Source organism: Chaetodon auriga, chromosome 14 (assembly GCF_051107435.1).
Source record: "Chaetodon auriga isolate fChaAug3 chromosome 14, fChaAug3.hap1, whole genome shotgun sequence".
NCBI classification, from domain to species: Eukaryota; Metazoa; Chordata; class Actinopteri; order Chaetodontiformes; family Chaetodontidae; genus Chaetodon; species Chaetodon auriga.
The window spans coordinates 20,940,666-20,964,636 of NC_135087.1; the positions used below are offsets into that span (position 1 = coordinate 20,940,666).

A 23,971-nucleotide genomic window follows, 5' to 3' on the forward strand; every position below is an offset into this window, starting at 1 on the left:
CCTACAGATTTTAGTCAGACGAAGAACTTTTCACTCTCTACATCTCGTTTGTTCAGATTTTTTTTTTTTTATTTTTTTTTTATCCCCGCTCTGTTTTTCCTTCCAGGACTGTTCCCAGACAGACCGTTTACTTCAATTAAGTGTCAGTTTTGTTTGTCTAACACCTCAGAAGATGGGGATTGACTCCAGAGTCAATATTTCAGATAATGTTGCACCTTATGGGGGAGAAAGTGCCTTTACCCAACTGGAGCACAACATAGTGGCTGCATACCTTATTACTGCAGGTAAGACAGAGACGACCAGTGAGTGAGTATTGTGTTGTTTCAGTGTGATTTATCTGCTTCGCGGTCTTCTGGTGAATCTTATATAGTCAAATGATCAAATTTAACAGTCATTATAAAGAACAGCATCAATGAATACAGGAATGATATGAAGTGATTTTATTAAATTCCCGGTCAGGAGCTGCAACTGTTTGTTCTGCTGCACGCAGCCTTTCCCCAAACATGCTGCCCAGTCAACTGCCTTTACCTAATTCCTATTGGCTCTGGCCTTTGTGTTTTCAACATAACTGCTGGCAGGGTTATTTTCTCTGGGAATATTTTTCTCCCCATCCATGACATCTAGGTCTCGTGATGCACACAAATCAGAAGAGAAAGGGAACAGGAAGAGAAGTGGTCATTAGAAAGGCACTCACACACTACGTCCCGCCCGTCGTTCAAGGATTAGGCTGAAAAAACAACTGGTTAATGTTGGAAAGAAGCTGGCTGAGGTTATACTTCGAATAAAGTAGCCACATCTTTTAATATTTAACAAAGACCAGCATTTTCCCTTGACCCTAACAGAGTCCTTTGAATGACGTAAACATGACCATAAAACTGTTGCTATGAGGGAGTTTTGTGGGAAAACAAATGAAAAACGTCAGCTGTGAACTTTTGCTGATTCATTCAGAATCAACATTTTGCAACGTTGCTGGTTTCTTTTATGAGAGGGCTTTTTTTATTGTGCTGGCAAACACAATCCAGAAGACATTATGTTTCTCTCAAAGGGGTTTGCTGTTGCAAACGAATCGTTTATAAATGGAACTTGCAGGAGAAAGTGTTGGCCTGGCACTGATGCTGCACTGTATACAGTCTATTTATACGTTTGTTTATTACACGTTCAAATCTTGTCATGTTGTACCTGTCCTTTTTGGATTACAGCGACAAAGTTCTGTATCCAGTGATTGTTGAATGATGGGTGCACCCAAACTTCAACTGACACTCATGTTTAGCATCCATCCATCAATAGTTTTTGTGTGGAATGTTGTTCCTGGTGCTCACAGCATTGAAAAAATATTTCAAAAATAAAATAATAATCCCTTTGGAGGTCAGTTACAACAAAGGAAAACTCCCCACAGTGGTGGGGATATTGACTCTGGAGGGATTTGTTGGTGTTAAACAGGGATGGTGTTCGTCAGTGTAGCAGAATGTTTCTGTTAGCTCTTTCTAATGGCTTTGAAAACAATATGTCCACATTGGACATGTTGGTAAAGGAAACACCCGTATCAGATAAACAGGAGGGCTTAGACTATTCAAGGCCTTTGACGGTGGAGGAAAATTAGTCCATTGTTGTCCTTTGAAAAGCTGCTCTGATAGCATTACGTAACTTATCCAGGTCTTGGTATTGTATTTTGTGTCTGATGTTTAGTGAGACTGGCTGATGTGAAAACATGTTCAGTGTTAGATTCCTGCTAGGATCTGGTGACCATCTTTAAAACTGTTTTTGAATCCCTAATTCTGTGTTTCTCTTGTGGAATGACAGTAATGATGACTCTGTCCCATATGCATCATATGTGGACTTTTCTTAATATACAACATGGTCATGGTTACCAACCTCTATAAGGATTGTGGGAACTACCGTCAAGAGGCACATCAGAACAAGTGAATTTCTGTATAGAGACTCACTTCTTGTGGATGTTATTGATTTCCATTTAAACTGAATGCAATCAATCTTTTGGAGCCATCAGAGGAAATGCATCTGAAAGCACTTATGTGCTGTGTTTACCCCTCAGCCAGCGTGACGTCTGTGTAGAATAAATCCAGGATTACGGGCTGCAGCTTTGACTTTCACTTCATCTCCTTTTCTTTTCTCAGGTGTCATTAGTTTAATGAGCAACATTGTGGTGCTGCTGATGTTTGTGAAGTTTAAGGAGCTCCGCACTGCCACCAACTTCATTATAATCAACCTGGCTTTAACTGACATCGGGGTGGCTGGTATCGGCTATCCCATGTCAGCTGCCTCAGACATCCATGGCAGCTGGAAATTTGGCTACACTGGTTGTCAGGTGGGTTATTTCACTGGCTGAGCAGCCAACATGTACATCGATGTTATTGTTTTCTAGGACCCATCCTATATGGTCTCATTATGCACTTGCACTGCACACATAAGTCATGATTCTGTTCATAAAAGCCTGGTTTGACCTTTGGTTCTGCATTGCGTGCATCAGTCTACATGCTGTGTAGTCTGCATGCCCCTGACCATGACCCCGTACCGTGATGGTTTGACAGGAAAAGACAACCCATTACAGACCCCCTCGTTTGTGAACTGCTTCAGCAGCATTACAAATGGATTGTCATGATATTTTCCACTCTATTTCTGACATTTAAACCAAATAAGATATATTATTCCTTATTATTTTGTTCCATGTCAAATCCAAAAAACTAAAAACCACTCACATATACATTTCACAACAAGGTGTGCAAAGTGAGAGCTTTGTACTCATCAGGCTTAACACTTAACCACAGTGTAATGAAAATTTATGGTTGGATTTAGCCCCTCTATTGCTCACCAATAAGACCCAGTCAGTTAGACCAGCCTCGTAGTTCTCCATGCCATCGTGTTTTGTCAAACCTTTGAAAATGTCACACTGACAAACGTGACTGACCATGAGACTGAACCTGTCAGCAGGCTGACGCAAGTTCACTTAATGCACTGCAGCAGGCCGCGTGTTTGAGTCTTAGGGCAGATTATGGATTTTTTCTCAGTCCTTGTTATTGCACAGTAATACTGAGCCATGTGATAGTAATCTACAGTGAGAAGCAGAGCTGGGAGAGCCAGAGACAAATGTTTTAACTATACAATATCTACTGCTTATGTTAGATAACACTGATCAATGTCACCTAAAAGGAAATGTCACTTTGGACTATGGGAAATTTGAATGGGAATTTTTTGAAACACTGAAATTTTGTGTGGAAATATGCTAAACAAATGTTTAGTAACTTTATGTGTCAATAATATGCATCTAGTATGAACCAATAAACCTCCAGGCCTATTATCATTACAGTAAAAAGTCCATTATTATGACCTATGTGTTTTAAAAAGCACTTACATTGCATTTGTTTGTATTTGTATGCAGATCTATGCGGCTCTCAACATCTTCTTTGGTATGGCCAGTATCGGTCTGCTGACTGTGGTGGCCATCGACCGCTACCTCACCATCTGCAGACCAGATATAGGTATATATTTATATTGCAGTTGATATTATCTTAAAAGACACTTAAATTCAACATTGGTAAAAGATAAGATTGTAAACTGTTTATAGTAAAGACACAAAAACAACATTAGGAAACTAGAAATTTAGTGGAGCCGGTTTTATCATATGTTCTTATTTGCTAGATTGATTTAAATGTATGTAAATACAGTGATAGGGAAAGCTTTTCCCATATTTTGTTAATTAGAACTAAAGTAATGATAAGATACAGTGATTTGCCAGTTTGTTTAGTCAATCTAACTAAAAATCCATGCAGTGTAATGCAATAGTCCTGCAAAAAATCCTCTTCATGGCAGTTAAAATGCTCAAATTATGTTGAAGCTGTTTTAGAGAACAACTGTCTAGTCATTTTAGGGGCTGCAGTTTGTGGCGCTGTTGAACTGTACTGCATTATTGTGAATGGTGTATCTATTTTTTTGTCCACCCCATTTATCAGGTAGGTAAAAACGCTTTCAGCAAAAAGTGAACATTAGAACCATCATTAACGTTTAGTGCAGGAATGTTGTATCAGATGATGTTAGTTTTAGCTAGGTGTAGCTAATAATCTGACCTCCAGAGATATTGGTGGCCCCTGACCTTTCCTCTAGCGCCACCATCTGGTCAAAGAAAAAATTACTTAAACACATCAGTCACATATCAATTCAAATGGGGAGTTTGCCATGAGAGTTACTCAACACTACCATGTTCCCGATGAAATAAACCTTGTTGATGTAATGACATTGCAAAGTAACTACAAAATGTACTCAACTAAATAAGAATAAATTACAATGAAGCCATTCTCTCCACTCTGGATTAACAGTTTTCCAGCGTTCCCAACCCTCATTAGGAATGTTCATGTCGTTCCTCTCTCCAGGGCAGAAAATGACGGTGCGGTCGTACAACCTTCTCATTCTGGCAGCCTGGCTGAATGCTGTGTTCTGGTCCTCCATGCCTATAGTGGGCTGGGCTGGTTATGCCCCCGACCCCACAGGAGCTACATGCACCATCAACTGGAGAAAAAATGATGCGTGAGTTAACAAAAGACTGGAGATGTTATTGCATACATGACAGTATTTAGAACATTTTGTGAAAAACAGCACTCAAGAACGATGACAAAGCAATTACTGGGTTGTAATAGCTATTGTGTCTCAACTCTCTTGAGGTTCACAGTTCAATTTATTCATAAAAATCTGGAAATTACAGTGCTCCCATCCTAATCAACCAACACTGATTACTAAAACACAAGAAACAAATACCCCCAATATGAAATCATAGATAAAATAAACATGATTACAAACCCGATTCCAAAGGAGGTGGGACGCTGTTGTGAAAAGTTACAGTTATATAAGGGTTATTACTACATGGGCTTGGGAACACCATGTAAAATCCTGAATCATTCCAAAGTTGGGATGCTGTGTGAAACGTAAATGAAAACAGAATACCATCATTTGAAAACTAAATGTGTTTACTGACAAGTGTTCCTGAACCTATGTAGTAATATCCTTTATACATTCATGTGTTCACAAAGTGGTGAACATCACCTCATCCTTGCTGTGAATGAGACTGTCGACGATGTCCCACACTGTAACTACCTCTGCTTTTCCCCCACAGCTCCTTCATCTCTTACACTATGGCAGTGATTGCTGTGAACTTTGTGGTGCCACTGTCTGTCATGTTTTACTGCTACTACAATGTGTCAGTCACTGTGAGGAGATACAAAGCCAGCAACTGCTTGGACAGTATCAACGTCGACTGGTCAGACCAGATGGATGTCACCAAGGTGAAAACTGAGCCATGCTGAGCCATTTTCAGACTCTCTTATTTCTTCTACTCTGCTGTCATTGAGTGGCATACAGCTTGCTGATGTAGGCATTCCAACATCCAACATCTCAGCTGATTGTCAGTCAATTAATCAGAGTTTTTCCTGCATGTATTGCTTGAAAATGTCTTATTTGTGAAACACTTCCGGTGTACATTGTAACCACAGCAGAGATGCGACATGTAACAAGGTCTTATTGCATCCAGACTCCAATATTGACACAAGCAATGTCCACCAGAGACGTACGTTTCACATTCATCTGTGTTCAGTTTTAATCAAAACAGTCTTCATGGGCCAGATATCAACCCACACTTTACCGGTGTAACTGTGACCCAATGTATCTAACCCTCCTTCTCAAACTAAAGGCAGAACAAACCATCTTCTGCCCATCTCACTCCAAGTGACCACCTGCAGCTGGAAAAGCACCAGGTGCAGGAAAATCCCAGTGGATATCAATCATCCAAACCTGCATCACTACCGCCCAGCCTGCCTTGGTAGGCCTGGGCCATCAAGCCAGGCAACATAGTAGTTTTAAACACAGACTTTGACACTGTTGATGATGATATTAGAGAGAGATTAAAATATAGGTCGGCACGCCCAGCCCGGTTCTGCAGTGTTTCAGAACAGAATCTACAGGACAGGCAGTTTTTTCTGTAAACTGGAATTAAGCACTCTATGTCGAGAATCCCTAGATTCAATTCTTTGACCATTACTATTTAAACTCCATATGATCCCAGTCAAACATATTATAAAGAAACACAAAAAATGACTGCACGATAAATATGCAAATGATACACAGATGTACACTGGGCAAGAAAAAAACTTCTTGTCAAGTCTTCTTGACCAGGAAAACCAAAACAGCATGTTTTTTTTGGCAGATTTAACACACCCTTTTTCACTTTAATGTCTGTCTCCCTGGTTTAATTCTTTCTTCTGAACTGTACACAATGTTTTGTCCATATTATATGAAAACGTGTTGCTGTGTTTGTGGCTGGCAGATGTCCATCGTGATGATTGTCATGTTCCTGGTGGCCTGGTCTCCGTACTCCATGGTGTGTCTCTGGGCCTCGTTTGGTGACCCCAAGACTATCCCTGCTCCCATGGCTATCATCGCTCCACTCTTTGCCAAGTCTTCCACCTTTTACAACCCCTGCATTTATGTTATTGCAAACAAAAAGTGAGCGTTTTCTCTTTATTATGCTTGGATGGCAGTTAATGTGAGTGCACATGTACTTGTTTTGAATACGCATGTGAGAGACAGTTGTGGGGGTAGAGGGGGACGTGTTATTTTACTGTTTTAATGCTGTACTGTATTTGAATGCACCATCCACTCACTACACACGGCAAATACTGCCTTGAAATTAACATATAAATGATCTTTTCCTGCAGGTTCAGAAGAGCCATCATAGGGATGATCCGATGTCAAACCAGGCAGCGAATCACCATCAATACCCAGGTTCCCATGACAACCTCCCAACAACCTCTGACCCAGTGAGGTGAAATTGCATGGCATTGTATACATTGGCATTAAAACCATGTATAGAAGATTGCTAGGATAAAATAACATTCACTGTCAGTGTTTTGTGTTTCTACTATAGCCATTGTTCTGTTGAATAACCTAATGCACTGTGGTGTTTACTGTGTAAATTCCACTTGCTGTGTGTACTCTTTGTGTTCCAGTTAATTCAAGAAGAAATGGACAATGAAACTCTGTGTGTGAACTGCATTCTTCAACTGCTTGACAAAATCCAACATGGTTTTTGTTATTCTTACTATTCTAACTAGATAGATGCAGTGTAATTATTTACAATGATGTACATAAGAAAATCAAATGATTAAAGAAAATAACTCCAATCTTGAAACTTTAACTAAAACTTAGGACCATACTCTAAAGATATAGCAACAATAATGCTTTGTAATGCATTATTACCAAGACATACTACTACTAGAGTCTACTAGACATGTTTAGTAGACACTGTGTACTGTGATGTATGTCAAGGTGTTTCATTTGAACTGCAGAGATGGGTATTGGGAATAACTAAAAACCTAGTGTTTTTATCTATATAATATGTATTTAAGTTTTACAGTGCTTTGGCAAAAGCCTACAGGCAAAAATGTTGCTAACATTTCAATAACAACAGTGAGTCAAACTGTGTTTTTGTAATAAATCTGGTAGCTAAATCTGAAATACCCAGCATCTGTTTTTTGTTTGGTCATATTATGATGATTGCACATTTTACAGCAGAATGTTATTGTCTTAAGATTATTATTAATAATGATATTGTGTAATATTGTTTATTTGTTATTGTTGCATTATTGATGCATTAACATATAAGCAGTAGTCTGACATTGTAGATGACTGAGGTGGATGTAGTGTTAGCTGCTTTATATACTGGTGACCACTTTAAGCTATTACAATGAATCATTTTCTGAACTAAGCCGAATGTAGCATTTTCAGATAAAGATGTGGGATATGCCAGTATTATTCTGCTTTTAAGAGCATTCACTTGGGGTTTTCATGGCAGTTTGTGACACACGGCCTCTTTCTCATTCGCAGTCAGCTCTATGTGTTGCCTAGCCGGCAGTTTGCAAGACTGGGGTAGAGATGCACAAAAGAGAAGCCGATATTTCTGCTCAGAAGGAGAAACACAAACCCTTTTAAACATTATAAAAGACACAGTAACAGCAATGCTGACCTTTTCAAGCAAGTGGTTGCATAAATGAAAGAGAAAGGCTGTCTTTGCACAGTAGAACAAGTCCACCCCCGCTGGAAAACTCCAATTTTGACACAAGCGGCGTAAGGACAACATCATTACGTTAACTGAACAATGCACTGCTGCATGTCAATGGGAACATTAGTGGAATATTCATTTTCATTTGCCATGTATACAGCTTGATATTTTTGGGAATATGGGCAAAAAACAGATTATTTTGTGCATGTAAACAGAACCCTGTGTTACAGGGGGTGTAGAATGATAGAAGCCACAGTTTCTGTGCCCAACACCTGAGATTTAATGTCATTTTAATTCAAATCAATACAATGCTTGCATTTGTTGAAAATAAAAAAATTCAGATTTCCTTTATAAGTTAAAATTTTACAAAAATACAATGAATAATTTGTAATAAAAAGGTTTAAAGTACAAGGAGAGTCTATGAAAGAAAAAGGGCAGCTGCAAAACCACAGTGCAGCATTTATATAACAAAATATGTATGTCAAAGTTAATTTACATTAAATAGACAGGAACTCTACTCATTCATAACCCAGGTCTAAATGTCCTATTGTGTGCTTTATTAATGTTGGACAACAGTAGAGAATTTCCACATTAGCAATTTGGATATTTTGAATACTTACCCCAAATCAGCACTCTGCTAAATGGATCCACGACAATTTTTAAAATGAGGCTTTCACAAATGACATCAGGTTCTGTATGAATTACTTGTGAGTAAGAACGCGGATATTTGTTTTGATTTTCTGTTTTCAAATGTTGATTCAGATCAGGAAGCCCCCTGCTTTGGCCTCTTACAAAGAACACAAACTGAACCCAACCACACCCTGTAAGGCCACATGTGTAAACAGGAGGTGGAGATGCTCTGGTTCTATGCAGGCACAATGTGTCCATATCCCTGCAGTAGTTTCCAGTGGTGCAGTTTAGGGTTTAGGGTTAGCGTTGCTCTCTAGCCACCCTTTGATCTCGTTTTCATTATTCGCGATCCATTCGATGTTGTTCCTCACTGTTTCCAGTGCCTGCTGCCTGGGCATGTCCCCAGCACCAGCATTTGGTGTTTTCAAGAAGAAATGCTCCATCTACAAGACCAGCATGGAGAAAAGTGTTTGAAGAAGGCGGAACACAAGCTGTCAATCTGTATTTGCTTGGACAATATCACAAAATCAAACGTTTTATCCCATTTTTAGCCATCAGTAAATAATACTTCCAAAGCCTTGGGAGCTAAAAAGACATCCCATTTCTGAATAATGACAACTGAAGGAGGAGTAAATTAGCACAAAAGCCAGTGCTAACCTTCCAGAGCTCGAGGTCTGTATTGTAGGTGGTGCTGATTTGGGTCAGTAGGCGACCAAGGTTTCTGTCATTGATGGTGTATCTGTTGATAAAGAAAGTTCATCATCTGATGATTCCCAAAACACACATTTTTAAATTTGACTGTTGGTGAAAAAGTTAGTTTTCAAGTTCAGTGAATTGAAATTTTGTCTTTAAACTACAAAATGGCTAAAATGTAGTCCAGAACAATGAGTTAAATTACCAAGAGACCCAGTAAGCAGCGTGGGGAACCACGTCCTCCTGTAATGTCAATCCCTTCCAAAGGAGTTAAAGGTCATTTTGGATGAGAATCACCTGCTGTCATGTTGTGAGCTTTGTCTTCAAATTAACCCTCACTCAGCATTTCCCTGCCTCCTGGACTTGTGAGTACAGTGGGTTTTCACGAGACACAGGATTTAATTTTATGGAGCTCAAGTTCAGATACTTTGCAGACCAAGTGGCCAAAGGGAACTTTCAAATTCAATTTATTTTGTGCTATGCTGACTTGTTTGATGAAGGCCTGAGTCTGTTACTGCCAGATGTGGTTGTTGCCAACTCTGTTTGTTTGCTCATAGACCTTGTTGCACTGACCTGTTGACGAGGTAATCCCAGTTGAGTGTGACCCAGTCCCAGGCCATACTCTGCCCCAGTGGGTTGTAGGACACGTATCGCACCAAAGTGAACAGATCCTGACTCCTCACCACACTTTCATCTTTAGCCGCCTCCAGGAGCCTATGTGACAGATGAAAGGTTATTCAAGAGTCTATTTGCTATTGGCTCACAGGCACCACATGACACAAAAACATGTCTAACCAAATACACAATCTCATCACACCCAAAGTGATGTAACATCTTGTTTGTCAGATGATGAATTTGATAATGACATATTTTAATTACTTGGATAGGAGTGCCACGTTCTCCACCGACGCCAGTCCATACAGCAGCTTGTCCTTCTCTTGAGCCAAAGAAGTAGTTTTGTACCTCTCGAACATTGTGTTCCACTTTTCTTCGGTGCCTGAGTTCTTCATGCCATATCGATAGACCAGCAGCCTCAGGTTCACTGGGACACTGCTGCAGGAATAGAGGTTGAGAAATTCTAATGTCAGATTTTAAGAGATGAAAAACGGAATTCTGAAACAGTAACTGTGCTCAAAGCACGCTCTTTGGTGGTGTTACTTTCTTTACAGGGTGGCACCATGTCATCATATTGCAACACAGAGTTAAAAGCAAAATGTTCTGACGATATGAAACATCAGTAGTAAAAGTGATGCAGGCTGCAGGTTTGTTACTTTAGAGTATTTATTGTCTGGCTGTAAGGAAAATGAACCACAAATAATCCACTGAGACGGTGATACCTGAGAGTTCCATGAATCCAGTCGTCAAAAATGGCAGAGGCACTATTCAGAGCCTCCTGATTTCCCATCTGACAAGCGATGCTGAGCACAGTCTCCCTCAGTAACCTGCCAAACATTCAACAGTCACATGACAGGATCACCAACCACCCATTTTACATTGGCTGGTAAATTAGTGCATGGATGAGCATAAAAGGCCACAAATTTGGTTTCACATCAATCATTTTGTTGCTGGTTTACTGGCTGTACCAAGTGAAGGAGACCAGGGAGATCTGAGGTGCTTTCATTATGAAACTCTAATGGAATAAGTCATGTTTTATACACTGTTCCTGCTGTACCTCTCTGTCTGTGTCCCATTATCAGTCCATCCAAGTTCTGTTGAGATTGGCAGAACATAACCATCAAACACTTTCTAGAGGAAAGAAACAAAGACATGTTTCCTTATCAACACCAGAGAACTATACAGAACCTCTCTCACCCACTTTATCTCTTTAAAGGAAGACTTGAGGTTTGTACTGGACCATTTCCCATATGTATTTATAGCTAATGACTTTTTGACCCATGATGCCTCAACCTGTGGCAGTTTGTTTGTTCAGCTCCAGAGGCAGACGCTGATGTATAACAGATTAAGAAAATGAGACCATCAGTCAGAGGACTAACAGCCTGTCCAAGCTTGACACTGCACGTTGTACTGAATGTTGTACAGGTGTAAAGGTGCTCATCAAATCACACCTTTAAAAGTTACAAAGTGCTGTATATAGGCAAAACTACATTAAAACTAATTAGCACCACAATTATATAAATAAAATCAACTAAATACAAAGTACAGGGAATTAAATAGAATAAAATACACAAAAATCAATAAAAAATGAAATAAATGAAAGCCATCAAACACATCGGAACTGGAGAAATGAAACTTTGGGCTTTTAAATGGGAGCTTTTTCAAACAAAAACAAAACATGAGGTTTAGGAAACAGTTCATCAGAACTGAGGATGAACAGGCCCCTTACCTGAAACTTTGGGTAGAGTTCAGCATTGCTGGAGAGCATGTTCCGAACATAGGCAATAGAAGAGGCCAGACGGTCCCAGACTATGTATTCAGTTTCGTTTGTCAGGTACTTTGTTAGGTTGAAGGCTGTACCATAATCTATGATGTCCGCCCTGGACGGTGAAATAAAACAGTATTTGCAATCTCTGTATTCCACTGGTGGCATGAATGTTCACACAGTGTGTTTTCAGGTGAAATATTACCTTGCAAGAGCAAAAGCATCATCAACATAGCTTGTTCGATCAGCTGCATCAAACACCTGTGTACGAATGGAAACAACTGCGTGTTATGATTTGTTTGGGTGAATTAGATTACATACCATGAGAGGAGAAACGAGGAAATATGTCTTTATCCAAATGAGAAGTCCTTTCTTCTGACTTATTATACCATTTATAGATGGTATAATAAGTGAACAGAGCCTTTGAGTCTGAAAAGTGAGGCCAATGCAGAAATGCCTTAGATATGCATTCTTTCTAATGGCCAGCAGGGGGCGACTCCGATTTCTGCAGACAGAAGTCTGCTTGTTTGTAAGTTTATGAGAAAATGACCACACTTTTCTCATGATTTATTACCCCAGTAAACACTTTCTTATGAATTTACTGTGTCAATCACAAGTTCCAACTCTTCTTCAACATGATGTTCATTTTGTAAACTAAGGTCCCATTAAAAGTAAAATGCACAATAATGCAGAGTATGCCTTGTGACTGACAAGATGCTACCACAGCATGTCCTCGGGTTCTCAGTCAGATCTGATCAGCATAGAGGTTGAAACCGCTTGTCTAAATGTGGTTACTTGAGGCTCCATAAAACAAGATGGCGACGGCCATAATGCCAAACTCAAGGTTTCAAAATGGTACTCCACAATCATTAATCTATTCCAGCTAAATGTTATATCAAACAAACCAACGGAATTGGTAGCCTCACATGTGACTGAATGGAAATGATGACAAGTGATATAAAAAACGTTTCTTGCTGACTGACAGGCTTTCCTTGTCTCTCTGACTTTATTCGCATCCGTAATAAAGGTTAACGTGGCGAATAGCAGATCATGAAAAGAAAAACCTTTGTTTGTGGTCATTTTGTTGTTCAGACCTAACTAATACACCTAATTAATGCAGATTTGTAACCTGAATTGGAAAACAAATTAAATGTAAAACCTGGGAGTGATACCCTTGAGTTTAATCTGTTATCTGTGTTCCCTCTGGTATGACACTGCAGTGATGTTGTGATGTATCATATCAGTCTTATCATCCAAAATCCAATTAATAACTCATATCCAATAATCTTGCATGTTGGCCAGGAAGAGACTCCCACTAAGGCTCCTAAGGATCCTCAAAGATCTCTCCTTGCTCCTTGAGAGACCTGAGCGTTCAAGACTGGAGCTACTTCCGGTTCAAGTGAGGAGTGAGAGAATATCAAACAAGAGACTGTCTTTATACGCATTTCAAGTATTAAACTGTACAGCAGAGGGTGAGGGTGAACAACATTAACAGCTGTGAAAGTAACTAAATTACAACTAAACTACAAATTAAATGTGCAAAGCATTGTGTGCGTGTGGAACAGAGAGCACAGCTTTACCAAGTGGTTGTTTTGAAGCTGTTGACTGATGAGGGCCCACGTCTGGCTGTCATGGTTGACTCTGTAGAATCCAATGTGATCATTGTTTACCTTCAGCAGCTCGCCCGCTGAGATGGAGTTACTGATGACAAGCTCTGAAAATCAGCACAGTCATTGGGAACACATTAGTGTGGAAGTGAAGCGGGTGAATATTACATTTTGGTTGGTCTGTTTCTGCTGTAAAATATAAACCCCTTGACTTTGCTCATTCAGAAAAAAAGGCCATTTTTATTTGTGTGACTGTATTCTTTCCTCTTCATCTGTTATTTATGGTTCATTTATGTTCTCATCATCACTGAGAAAATATTTGACATTCATGTGTCATTGGCTGGCCTAAAAGCAGAGCACTGATCATGATTTTGATTATTTTGAATGTTTTGAAAATGATTACACACTACTTGAGCTGAGCATACTACCTGGGCTCTTGCTCTCAAACATGTCCAGCGTAGTCTTGTTGTTTGTCACAGAGTGCCATTTGACTGGAACTGTCCACTTGTACCTGTAACAGAACCTCTTTCATTGTTATTAATGCACTGACATGGGAATCCCACGATGCCCATTTCTTAAAAATAAAGGATATTTTGCAGACATTCTAAGGAAAAGCCTATGTCTTAAGATTGATATAATGGACAATAGAACAAAAAGTGCATTTCATTTTCAAACTCGGCCTGGTCACAAGGGTGCCAATTTCTTCACTCCTCTGGAACTATGTGTAACACCTTTCACATCACGATAGAGATGATAAGATGACCAAAAAAAATGTTTACTTTCATACATCAAAACTCCAACATGAGTAGATGTTGCCTACTAAATTATCATATTACAATACCTCAATCGGATGGTTCTCAAAAAGTATTTTAGTTTTTAATCCTGCAATCCTGAATTACTAACATGATTCTAATATGACCAAGAGATAGCAAATTAAACATAAGTGTCTCTAACTACTCTCTACAGACTTCTGTAGATGCCACAATAAGATGATGCCATCCTAATCCATTTAAGACAGCTCTGAGGATCTCATGTGTGACTGGTCTTTGTGTCTTCTTTGTATCACTGACCCAAAAGGTGAAAGAGGTTTGTTGGGATCAGCTTTAGGGTCCAGGAGAAAACGCTTTTGGGTCAGCTTGGCATCCGTCCCTGACACAGAGAGGTCCAGCACAGGATAGCCCATCTGTTTGGTCCATGTATCCATTACCTCCGCAACCGGCAACCCGCTCACCTGGGCAGGAGAACATAGCGAGTGTTCAGAGATTCAGTCAAAGCTTAAAGCAAGTTGTCAACATTTTGGTAAATATGTTTACTTGTTTTGTTTCTGAGAGTAAGTGTTCAGATGGGTATTGATCTCATGTCTGTGTCTTCAATGCATAGCAGGTGTGGTTGGCCTATAGCTTAGCAGTTAACAGTTTCTTAACAGTTTCTTGTTGACAGCAATGTGCAGTGACTGTGCGCAGCTTCCTCTTCACTGGCCATACCTGATAACCCAGGCTACAGCTAGAGACACTAGACAGAAGAGCTGAGTGAATGGGTACATTGTTCCGGATAGTTCCAGCTCATAACTCGTATTCCTGAAATTGTCATTTTTATATTTGTTTGTGTTAAGACTAAACCAACAGGATGCAACACATTCATCAGTGAGCTTTAGAGGGGTATTTCTGAACTCTGGACAGAGCAAGGCTAGCAGTTTCAGTTTCAGCCCCCATCTCCTCACCTCAGAAAGCAAATAAGCATTATTTCTTACTATTAATGTGCCCTTGTAGGAAAGTTGAGGATAAAACTGATAAAGTTAAAACATACATTGGCAAGAGATGCCCAAAAGTTGGCTGTTTTGGCGTTCTGGAAGTAGTAGTCCTTCAAATATTTCTGGTGAAAGGAGACAAAACAAAAAAACAAAAAAACAGGATTTTGTCAATGAGCGGGTGGAACACTAAAACTTTAATGAACATGAATCAAAAGAGAGACACCCTTGGATGAGTATCTGTCATGAAGCTGCACCGATATCTGACTTACTCGACAGCCGTCTCTGAACTTTTCTTTCCCCATCCAGTCCTCCAGCATCCTAAGAATAGATGCTCCCTGGATAAAATTGGATCATTTTCATTACATATAATATTTTGTTGCTTGACAATATGTTTTCCAGAACACTAAATTGCAACCTTTACTGTGTGAAGCTTTCCAGTCGTTGTACCTTGCTGTATGAGATGGAGTCAAACACAGAGGTGATCTCTGCTGGGGTCGACACATCCACAATGATTGGGTGAGAGGAGAGGAGGGCATCATCCACCATGACAGGAAGCACATCATTGACGATCATTATGTCTCGCTGTGTGCGACAGGAGGACAAAAGGCAAGTTTCACTACAGTTACTAAAGTCCCTAAAATGACTGCTAGTATGTCAATGGGACTAATAGTGAGGTACATCTTTGTTGTGCCTTGAAAGGAGAACTCACCATGCTCCAACTGCGTTCAGCTTCATCCACACCGATGTACTCAAAGAAACTGGCAAAGCCCTCGTTTAGCCAGAGGTCGTCCCACCAATCCATAGTCACAATGTTCCCAAACCACTGGAAAAACACAGCCATATCTATATATAACCATATCTCATATCTTAGCCATCATGAGGTTGTTTCTAGCTTTATATGCAGTCTACAGTATATCACTGTATAATGTGAAGGATTTAGGTTTATTGTTTAGTACATGTCAGCAGAAGGCCTCATAAAAGCTTGACCCCGAGAGGACTATTCATACATCATCATATTCAAAATGAATCACTACTCATCTCTTAATCCTGTAACTTTGAACAGTTCAGAAAACTTTATTGCCTGCCACAAGGTCTCTTATCTCCTGTCATACTGAAATAGCTGACATCTTGGAAAGAAATGTTCTCGGACTGTACGTCATAAAAAGCTTGAACAATAGCACATAGGATTTTAAACGTTTATAGCTCTGAACTCTGTAATGACATTTCATTATCTATAACAAATCCATTGTGCGGGAAATAAAGATAAAGGCCACGGCTTTGTTACAACACTCTTGGCTGTGGACAAGATTTAATGATTAATGCACATACGTGAGGTCTCCTCAAACACTGCTACATCTACAAAAATTTGTTTTTGTGTGGTGAAAGCCATGTATATACTGGGATGTCTGAGGGAATGCTGATATTGAGGAATTATCTGTTTTTTACTCCAATCCTACTAAACGAACATCAAAGGACAGCCTAATGTTTTGCTTTTGATTTTGTCACCACCATGAGGTTTGTCTGGATTCATCTGAAAGGGCAAATGTGGTGTTTACACTGAGAGAAATGTGAAGGATGCATCCTTCATCCCATACTTAGCATGGGACTCAAGGAATTGTACTCAAGCACTACTACTACTAAGTCTAGCATTTGAGTTAATTAAGCAAGTTATTCTCCACTACTGCATTCAAGTTATATGCAACACAGGACAGTGAAAAAATATCCTGCATCTGAGTAAGTAATAAGTAAGTAAGTATGAGTACCTGGTGAACCAGCTCATGGGCAATAACACTGGCCACTCGCTGCTTGTTTTCGGAGGATGACTCGTTCTCATCATACAGTAGGTTGGTCTCCCGGTAAGTGATGAGGCCCCAGTTCTCCATGGCACCAGTACCAAAGTCAGGGATCGCTATCTTATCTGGATCAAAAGAGAGTCCACTGAGGTAACCATGTCATCTGTTTTATTGCATTACTGCCTTTTTAATTCTTGCAAGACATTAAGATTTTATCTTGACAACCGCTTGCAATATTGCCGTCAAAGTGGGATCTTCATTACCACAAAATCCTAATTTTATTAGATAATATTTAACAATAAGTTTTAGGTAACCACCTCTGCCACTAGCATTTGAGCAAATTCTCCTCTCGTACACAAGAAAGATCAAAATCTATTGGCTAGAATACCATGAGTTTACTGATCACAACAATCTATTTTAAGCACTTTAAAAGACACCGTGTTGAACTTCTTATTTACAGATTTCCCCCCATCATTGTATGTCCAGGCTGATTTCTTCCACAGGATTGGGAAATGGCTCTGTTAACTATTACTTTTAGTTCATTCAAGATTCAGTGATTTATTTTTTCTGAATCTTTAGTTTACCTCTACTACTACTGATAAGCTATCTGTTTTCAGTGGAGTTTTCCTTTGGGGGAATATATGGTCAAATAATAGAAACATTTTAAAAAATATATTCAGGAGCATTATCCCAAGGGAATAAAACTGCCCAGCAGGGACACTGTGACCCCAAAAACATGTATCTCACTGTAAGAATAAAGTGGAAAATACAGAAAAATAAATTAAATGACAGTACTGTAAATCAAGCACACTTAACAAAGTAAATAACAGTACAGGAGTATGTAAATCAGAGACTTTGGTTGATGTTCCACTGAGATTGCTGCTTATGTGGAGGGATAAGAGGATGCCCTTATTATGGAAGTGTTAGGGTTAGGGTTAGGGTTAGAGTTTTTCTAAACCTACCCAGTTTTGAGATGGAGTATGGCATGTCGAAATATTTCTCAAAGTAGTCAAAGATAATCTTGGTTGTGTCAGCTGCGTATTCTGCGGTTGCTAATTGACTGGGCTGGGCGTAGATTGTCAGCTGTAAGGGCAGAGGAGGACAAAAACACACAAATGCGTTCATATTGGTGTGAGTCTGACAGTCTAAACAGAATAAGTTAGTTTCAAATCTTTTCATCAGTACTTGTTGCAAAGTGATGGCATTGATAGTAACACATAATAGTCAACTCACAGGAATTCCTCCGGCAGATGTTCTGCTCACTTTGCCAAACCGGTGCACAGCAAAACATACCAAATAGGTACTCATTGGAACGGACTTCTTGAAGGAGGTCTTCCTTTTATTGTCAGTCAGGTTTTGGTGGCTCTGGAGAGGCAGAGAAAATGGCTAATGGGTTAATGTGGATGTCACTCAGACTATGAAGGTGGGTGGATCCCCTGGCCTGAAACAGTGGCACAAGATTGATTCCTGTGCTTTTAGTATTCAAAGTGTTCACCCTAAGCCTGGCTTCCTGTTTCTTTGTTTTTTCCCTTGACCATGGGAAAGTTTGAGAAATTATGCTCCTTCCAACTACAGCGACCAGCAATCCAGTCAAACAGGATTATGAACCGTTTTACCAGCAAAGTACTCACATACACCGAATCACTAGCAGGAATTATAAGCGGTTATTGGTGGAGCTGTGAATTTTGAGGATTTATGTTAAGTTTAAGAGATGAGCTGCATGGGTTCCTTCAGAATGAAAAACACTGATGATGAAGCCTAGTCAAAATGACTTGAATTTACTGAATAGAAAATAAATGAAAAAGGCAAAAATTTAAAGGTATAATGTGTAAGATATGTCCACCTGTTGAAGATCACTCCAGCATATCACCAGAGTAACCGCTAACTCCTGCTCACTATACTCTTTGCTGAAGTTATCCTTGGCTGTAGGTAGTAGCTGTACTTAATAACTCAAGCTTAAACTAAAAGTCTGGGCACATTGCACCTTTCAGCTGTAAAAACAATGCTGTTATAGGTTTGTGATAGACCATTTTCATGGCAAACATTTTGACAGACATTTGGCAAAACTGACAACTGTCACTAACTGATTTGATTATCTGTAGAGCTGCTAGCTGTTGTTGTAGTACAGTGTTAGAAATCTAATATATTAGATAATTAAGATGTAAATAAAATGTGGTGTTATTCCCAAATCACTGCTTGCATGCTTACTATAGAAAGGTATGCTTGAACAAGCAACAAAGAGGTTAGGCTTATGATTTATTGTTTGGATTTACAAAACAGTATGTTATCTTTTACAAGAAGAAATGATTTTATGATGTGTAATAAGTGATCAATTTGCAAATATAACTATCTTGTGACTCTCCATGCTCAATGTTTCAGCATGTGGAGAAATCCAAGGCCTGACAGACCTGTCAATGCCAAGTAATGGACAATCATTTTTCAGGGAAGGGTTTTATTGGACTGTCACTTTGCCCTAGGTGGGAGTATTTAAAGTATTAAGCTATGCTGTGTAGCATTTTGAAATGAACAAGCATCTGTGTGTTTTAAACTGTTTATTGTTGTTGACTTGAGTCCTACCTCTTCTGGCATGTTGGACAGAGCTCCATACTTAGCATCATGAGTGATGGAGACGGTGTAGGTGGCCTTCTTGTTGGGTTCATCGAAGCAGGGAAAGGACTTGCGGGCATCTGTTGGCTCATGGTCAGTCGCAGCAATCTTTCTGGTGATCAAATGAAGGACAGATTATTGCAGAGGTTGTTGGAGACCAGGTGCTTTATGTCTTTTTTCTATAGTTGTTAACCCCAACAATTGTTTTGACTTAAACCTTGCAAAAAAATCAAATAGTTTCAGAGGCAAGTTTGTTGTCTCTGATTGAGACCACCTCTGGTATTTTGCATGATTTACCTCCCCTTACCCCCCAGCCAACTGAATGAAAAGAAAAGCATCCTCATGCAATCATGCACCAAACACTGTGGACCAAGGAGACTCAACCAGGACAGTGTTTAGTACTAAAGTAAGGGACCCTTGTCAAAACCTAAACTTTAGAGTGAAACTCTATCAAAACTCTGATAGTCTTTGAGTAATTTTAACATTTATCCCACAGAGAAATCTGGCTTGAATTTATGTCAGTTAAGTTTTCATGGTGGCAGACTTGAAATCCCCGTCTCTGCGATCCATCAACATGCTCAGTATGCATGAGGCAGTGTTTAGTCAACGAAACAGCTGTTTAGAACAGACAGAAATGAAGTGGATTATGTCTCTGGAGTGGTTTGAAAAGTTTCTTTGTATGGTCATTTTTTTCTGCAGTGTAAACATGTGTGACCGCTGGAATCCATTCTAACTGACATGTATCCAAGCTGAGGCCAGCTGCTCTCCACGAAGGAGCAAACTGCAAACTTTTGCAGCGACTTAAAGCTGAGGAGTGTTTGTTTCTCAAAAGATAGATTCTGGAGTATCACTTCATCTGCAACTAACATGCAATTTAGCATTAACTCCAAAATATGTAAATAAAAAAATATGTATATTAAAAATTAAATGTACCAGTAGTAGCGATGTGTTGTTTTTTGATTAAACTAGAATTGTATAGTTTGACAAAACTAGCCCCACTTAAGGTCCATTTATAGCTTTTCCCTGGAGCTTTCCATTGTATTGCACAGTCTTTGTCAGTAGATAGAGTTTGCTCATGGAAATTGATCCTTTAACGCTTCAGTAGCTGTTGTGCATGTTAACATATTAGCATCTTCATAACTGAGCAAAGTCCATCCACTGATGAAGACCATGTGACCGAAGCTCCAGAAAAAGCCACTGAGTGGACCTTAAGTTGGGACTGATTTGTCTAATTACTATGTTCAAGGCCAAGAATGAACCTTCTAGCTTGGACTTTAAAAGTATGCGAATGAAAAAGTGGGTTGCCACTTTTTGTTTGGTATGTTACTAAAATGTGCGGTCTGATGAGATAAACTGTGTAAAAACCATAGAGGGATTCACCAATATGTTAAATGGAAGTTAATGATTGCTGTTGAAAAAAGGTTACACAGTAACCAGTGTCATTTCCAACTGAAGATTGACTCCGTGGTCTTTAGTATGTGCACAAATAACCATGACTGTCACAGGAACGATCACTGAGAAACCTGCTCTGGTTTGGGCACGCCTGCTAGAATGATCAACCGCCTTCCATGACTGGATATGTATGATTGGATAATGAATCCTAGGAGTCATGGGGTCGAAGCTCCACCTGAGCTTCTACCTTCCCTCTGACCGCAGCACATAGAAAAGACTGTTACTCGTATGGTTAGCGTTATTCTTGTAGCATCTGGTGTAAATATCCTTTGGGTATTTTGGAACATAGCCTACTGTATGTAGTATTGTACCAATCCTTATCACCCATAACTGGTTGCTTATGAGTTTTAGAATTTTAATTCTGGTTTCTAAAACTTTGTATAGTTTTCTTATTTTTCTGATTAGTCAGCCCCCAACTATTAGCTCTCAGTACCTTCAGGAATGGCTGGTCTTTTGCTGTCCAGGCCCCTCAGTGGATCCCACCAGTAGCTTATTATTTTCAACTCAAGATCATAGATGTCAAAATATGGTAATTTCAAGAATATTCATTATTTGCTCCCCTGTGATTTTAAATTTACTACTCAGGTTAATAAAAAAGATTCAAAACTTGTGAGTTGTCCCACCCCAGGGGGACAGGCTGCTGTCCTCAATGCACTTGACCATGTCACTGCGGTCCCACTCATTTGACACATCTGTGTCCAGAGACTCGAGGCTGTCAGAGATGTAGGTCTTTCCATCCCTTTTGCACGCCTGAGTCACATGCAAGTCTGTTTTCTACTCTGCATCTACTCATTATGTTGAGACAAACACTTTCTTCCTCCCGATTTGTCACATACAGACACTAACTCAGGATCCCTTGGCATCACTTTTTAAGGCACTGGGAACCCCTTTAGCAATATTTTTCAACATGTAGGCATGTCAAGGTAGCAATTAGAAATATACAGTTGATGAATACTTATTAATGTTGTATTACATAGTTATATAAAGATATTAGATTACACACAGGAACAAATCCTTCAAACATTCATTAACTGTATGTACACATGTACGAATCATTCACAGCTGACTTTCAAACTGTTAATATGGGTTCAAAACACATGGAAACACAACATATCAATTCTTTGTTACTATTCATTATCTGTTTATATACCAGTTATCGATTAATAATGACATTAATAAACAATTAAATGCAAAGTTTCCGCTTACTTCTACATTGCAGTGTGTTAAGAACTTTGCTCATAAATGCTGAATAGGATGAGTCCAAAAAGTTTTTTTTGTGAGTAAACAAGTGTGTTAAGTGTATATGGTTTATGACGGAATCAAATCAAAGAACTTACTTGGTCTCCCCGTTCTCGGTGTAGGTGACCCTGTAGAATCCCACCACAGAGCCATTGAGCCAGCCCTGGAAGTCCAGGCTGAGCACGTATACCTCTCCTGGCCTGGTGACGGGCAGCTCTTCTGTGGCCTCCACCACTACATACTCATGAGGCTTGTATTCAAAACAGCTCTTCACTGCCACCTCCCTCTCGCCCGTCTGGTTGCTCAGCATCCTCAGCCTGGGCATGGCGCTGACAAACGTCTCCCGAATGTGGAGCCACAGGTGGCGGGTAGGTTTGGTGACTTCCACGTGGATGTCCACTGTGCCAGTGTAGGTGTCGTCTTCCATGTTTGGCTCCAGGTGCAGGTTATAGTGGACTGGGTTTACATAGCTTGGCAGACGGAAATTCTTCCAGTCCCCACTGGAGTCAGTGGAAGACATGCAGGGCCCCCTGCCAGGTGGAGGGGGTTTGGTAGGCTGTGTTGTGGGGTCTGGCGAGGGAGTGGTGGTGGTGGTGTCTGACCTAGAGAGGCCCACCCCGAGGCCCACCGCCACAGAGCAAACCACCACCACCACACAGATGATGGCTACATGCTTACCACGGATGCAGTAACGCTTCTCTTTCTTCTCAAAGTCCATGCTCTCAACCATGACTTCCAAACCTGAAAACTCCTAAGTCTAACCCGACTTTCTCCAGGTTAACTGCTCTTCAGCTGGCCTGAAGTCAGAGCTGTGTGCTTTGGCTCCTACAGTATTTAGATTAGCTGTGTGAACCAATTCAGAGCTTGCCTCTGTGGTGCTGAGGGGTGGAGAGAGGAAAGAGGAGGAGAAGTGAGGAGAGGAAATCTGTCGGACAGCAGAGGGAATCTCACACATTGAGCGAGAAATTTATTCTGTACTCAGCGTTGTTGAGACGCCTCCTTCAGTTAAACATCTACAATCTGCTTGTAAATCAACAGCTAAAGTTCAACTTGGATGTCTGTTGTTTTTTGAAAAAATACTAAATGGTGTTCTCTGTGTATAAGCATGTAAATAGAACATGAAGTCAATGCTGACAACTGACTTTAAGAATGATTGAACTACTGCACGTGTGTGTGTGTGTGTGTGTGTGTGTGTGTGTGTGTGTGTGTGTGTGTGTGTGTGTGTGTGTGTTTGGTTTGAAACCCTATCAGAGAGGTTTAAATTTCATAGTGAGTTTGATACAGTGGAATCTGTCCTGCTGACAGCAGATACATCAGGGGAAAGGTGTAATGTTTGGACATGACTGCGTCTGATATCATGTTTTCTCTTTGTGCCTGCATAATAGTGATTGCAACACAATGTCTTGGGAACAGAAAAAAACATTGTCTGTATCTTGTTGAGCCACAGTTGTAGGGTTAAGTTTGTTGAAATATTCATTTTTACTTGTATGAGTAGCAGCAGAGCCTGAAGGTGGTCGATATTCATGATCTCCAGAGGATGATCCCACATTATTTGTTGACCCTCTGACCTTTCATCTATCCCATCATAAAGCTAAAACTCCCTGTTTTACTCAAAAACATGAAAATCTAATGCACAGACATAACATTTACTGAGCACATTGATGCTCCCCGCTGGATGAACGCTTCACATTTTGGACACACAATTGAATTGCGGAATGAGAGGAGTTATTTTTTACCGGACGTGATGGCTTCCCAGATGGC

At 40.0% G+C, this 23,971-nt stretch overlaps 2 protein-coding genes across 2 annotated transcripts; one reads left to right on the plus strand and one right to left on the minus strand.

Moving 5' to 3' along the window:
• rrh (retinal pigment epithelium-derived rhodopsin homolog) lies at positions 1-7,495 on the plus strand. The gene is made up of 7 exons (XM_076749150.1): positions 1-284; positions 2,133-2,323; positions 3,395-3,494; positions 4,383-4,536; positions 5,120-5,288; positions 6,326-6,504; positions 6,717-7,495. Exons 1-7 carry the CDS (start codon positions 173-175, stop codon positions 6,820-6,822), a joined length of 1,011 nt encoding a protein of 336 aa, XP_076605265.1. The 5' UTR covers positions 1-172; the 3' UTR covers positions 6,823-7,495.
• An 825-nt stretch (positions 7,496-8,320) lies between these two features.
• Positions 8,321-22,940, minus strand: enpep (glutamyl aminopeptidase). The gene is made up of 20 exons (XM_076749110.1): positions 22,309-22,940; positions 19,490-19,631; positions 18,146-18,277; positions 17,875-17,995; positions 16,883-17,037; positions 15,829-15,942; positions 15,567-15,701; positions 15,389-15,454; positions 15,176-15,241; positions 14,440-14,600; positions 13,798-13,880; positions 13,343-13,476; positions 11,968-12,023; positions 11,727-11,877; positions 11,055-11,128; positions 10,720-10,824; positions 10,262-10,435; positions 9,956-10,096; positions 9,347-9,428; positions 8,321-9,132 (listed from the first exon to the last, which is right to left on the minus strand). The coding sequence occupies exons 1-20, from the start codon at positions 22,938-22,940 to the stop codon at positions 8,977-8,979; spliced, it is 2,880 nt and encodes a 959-aa protein (XP_076605225.1). The 3' UTR covers positions 8,321-8,976.
• Positions 22,941-23,971: the final 1,031 nt, after the last annotated feature.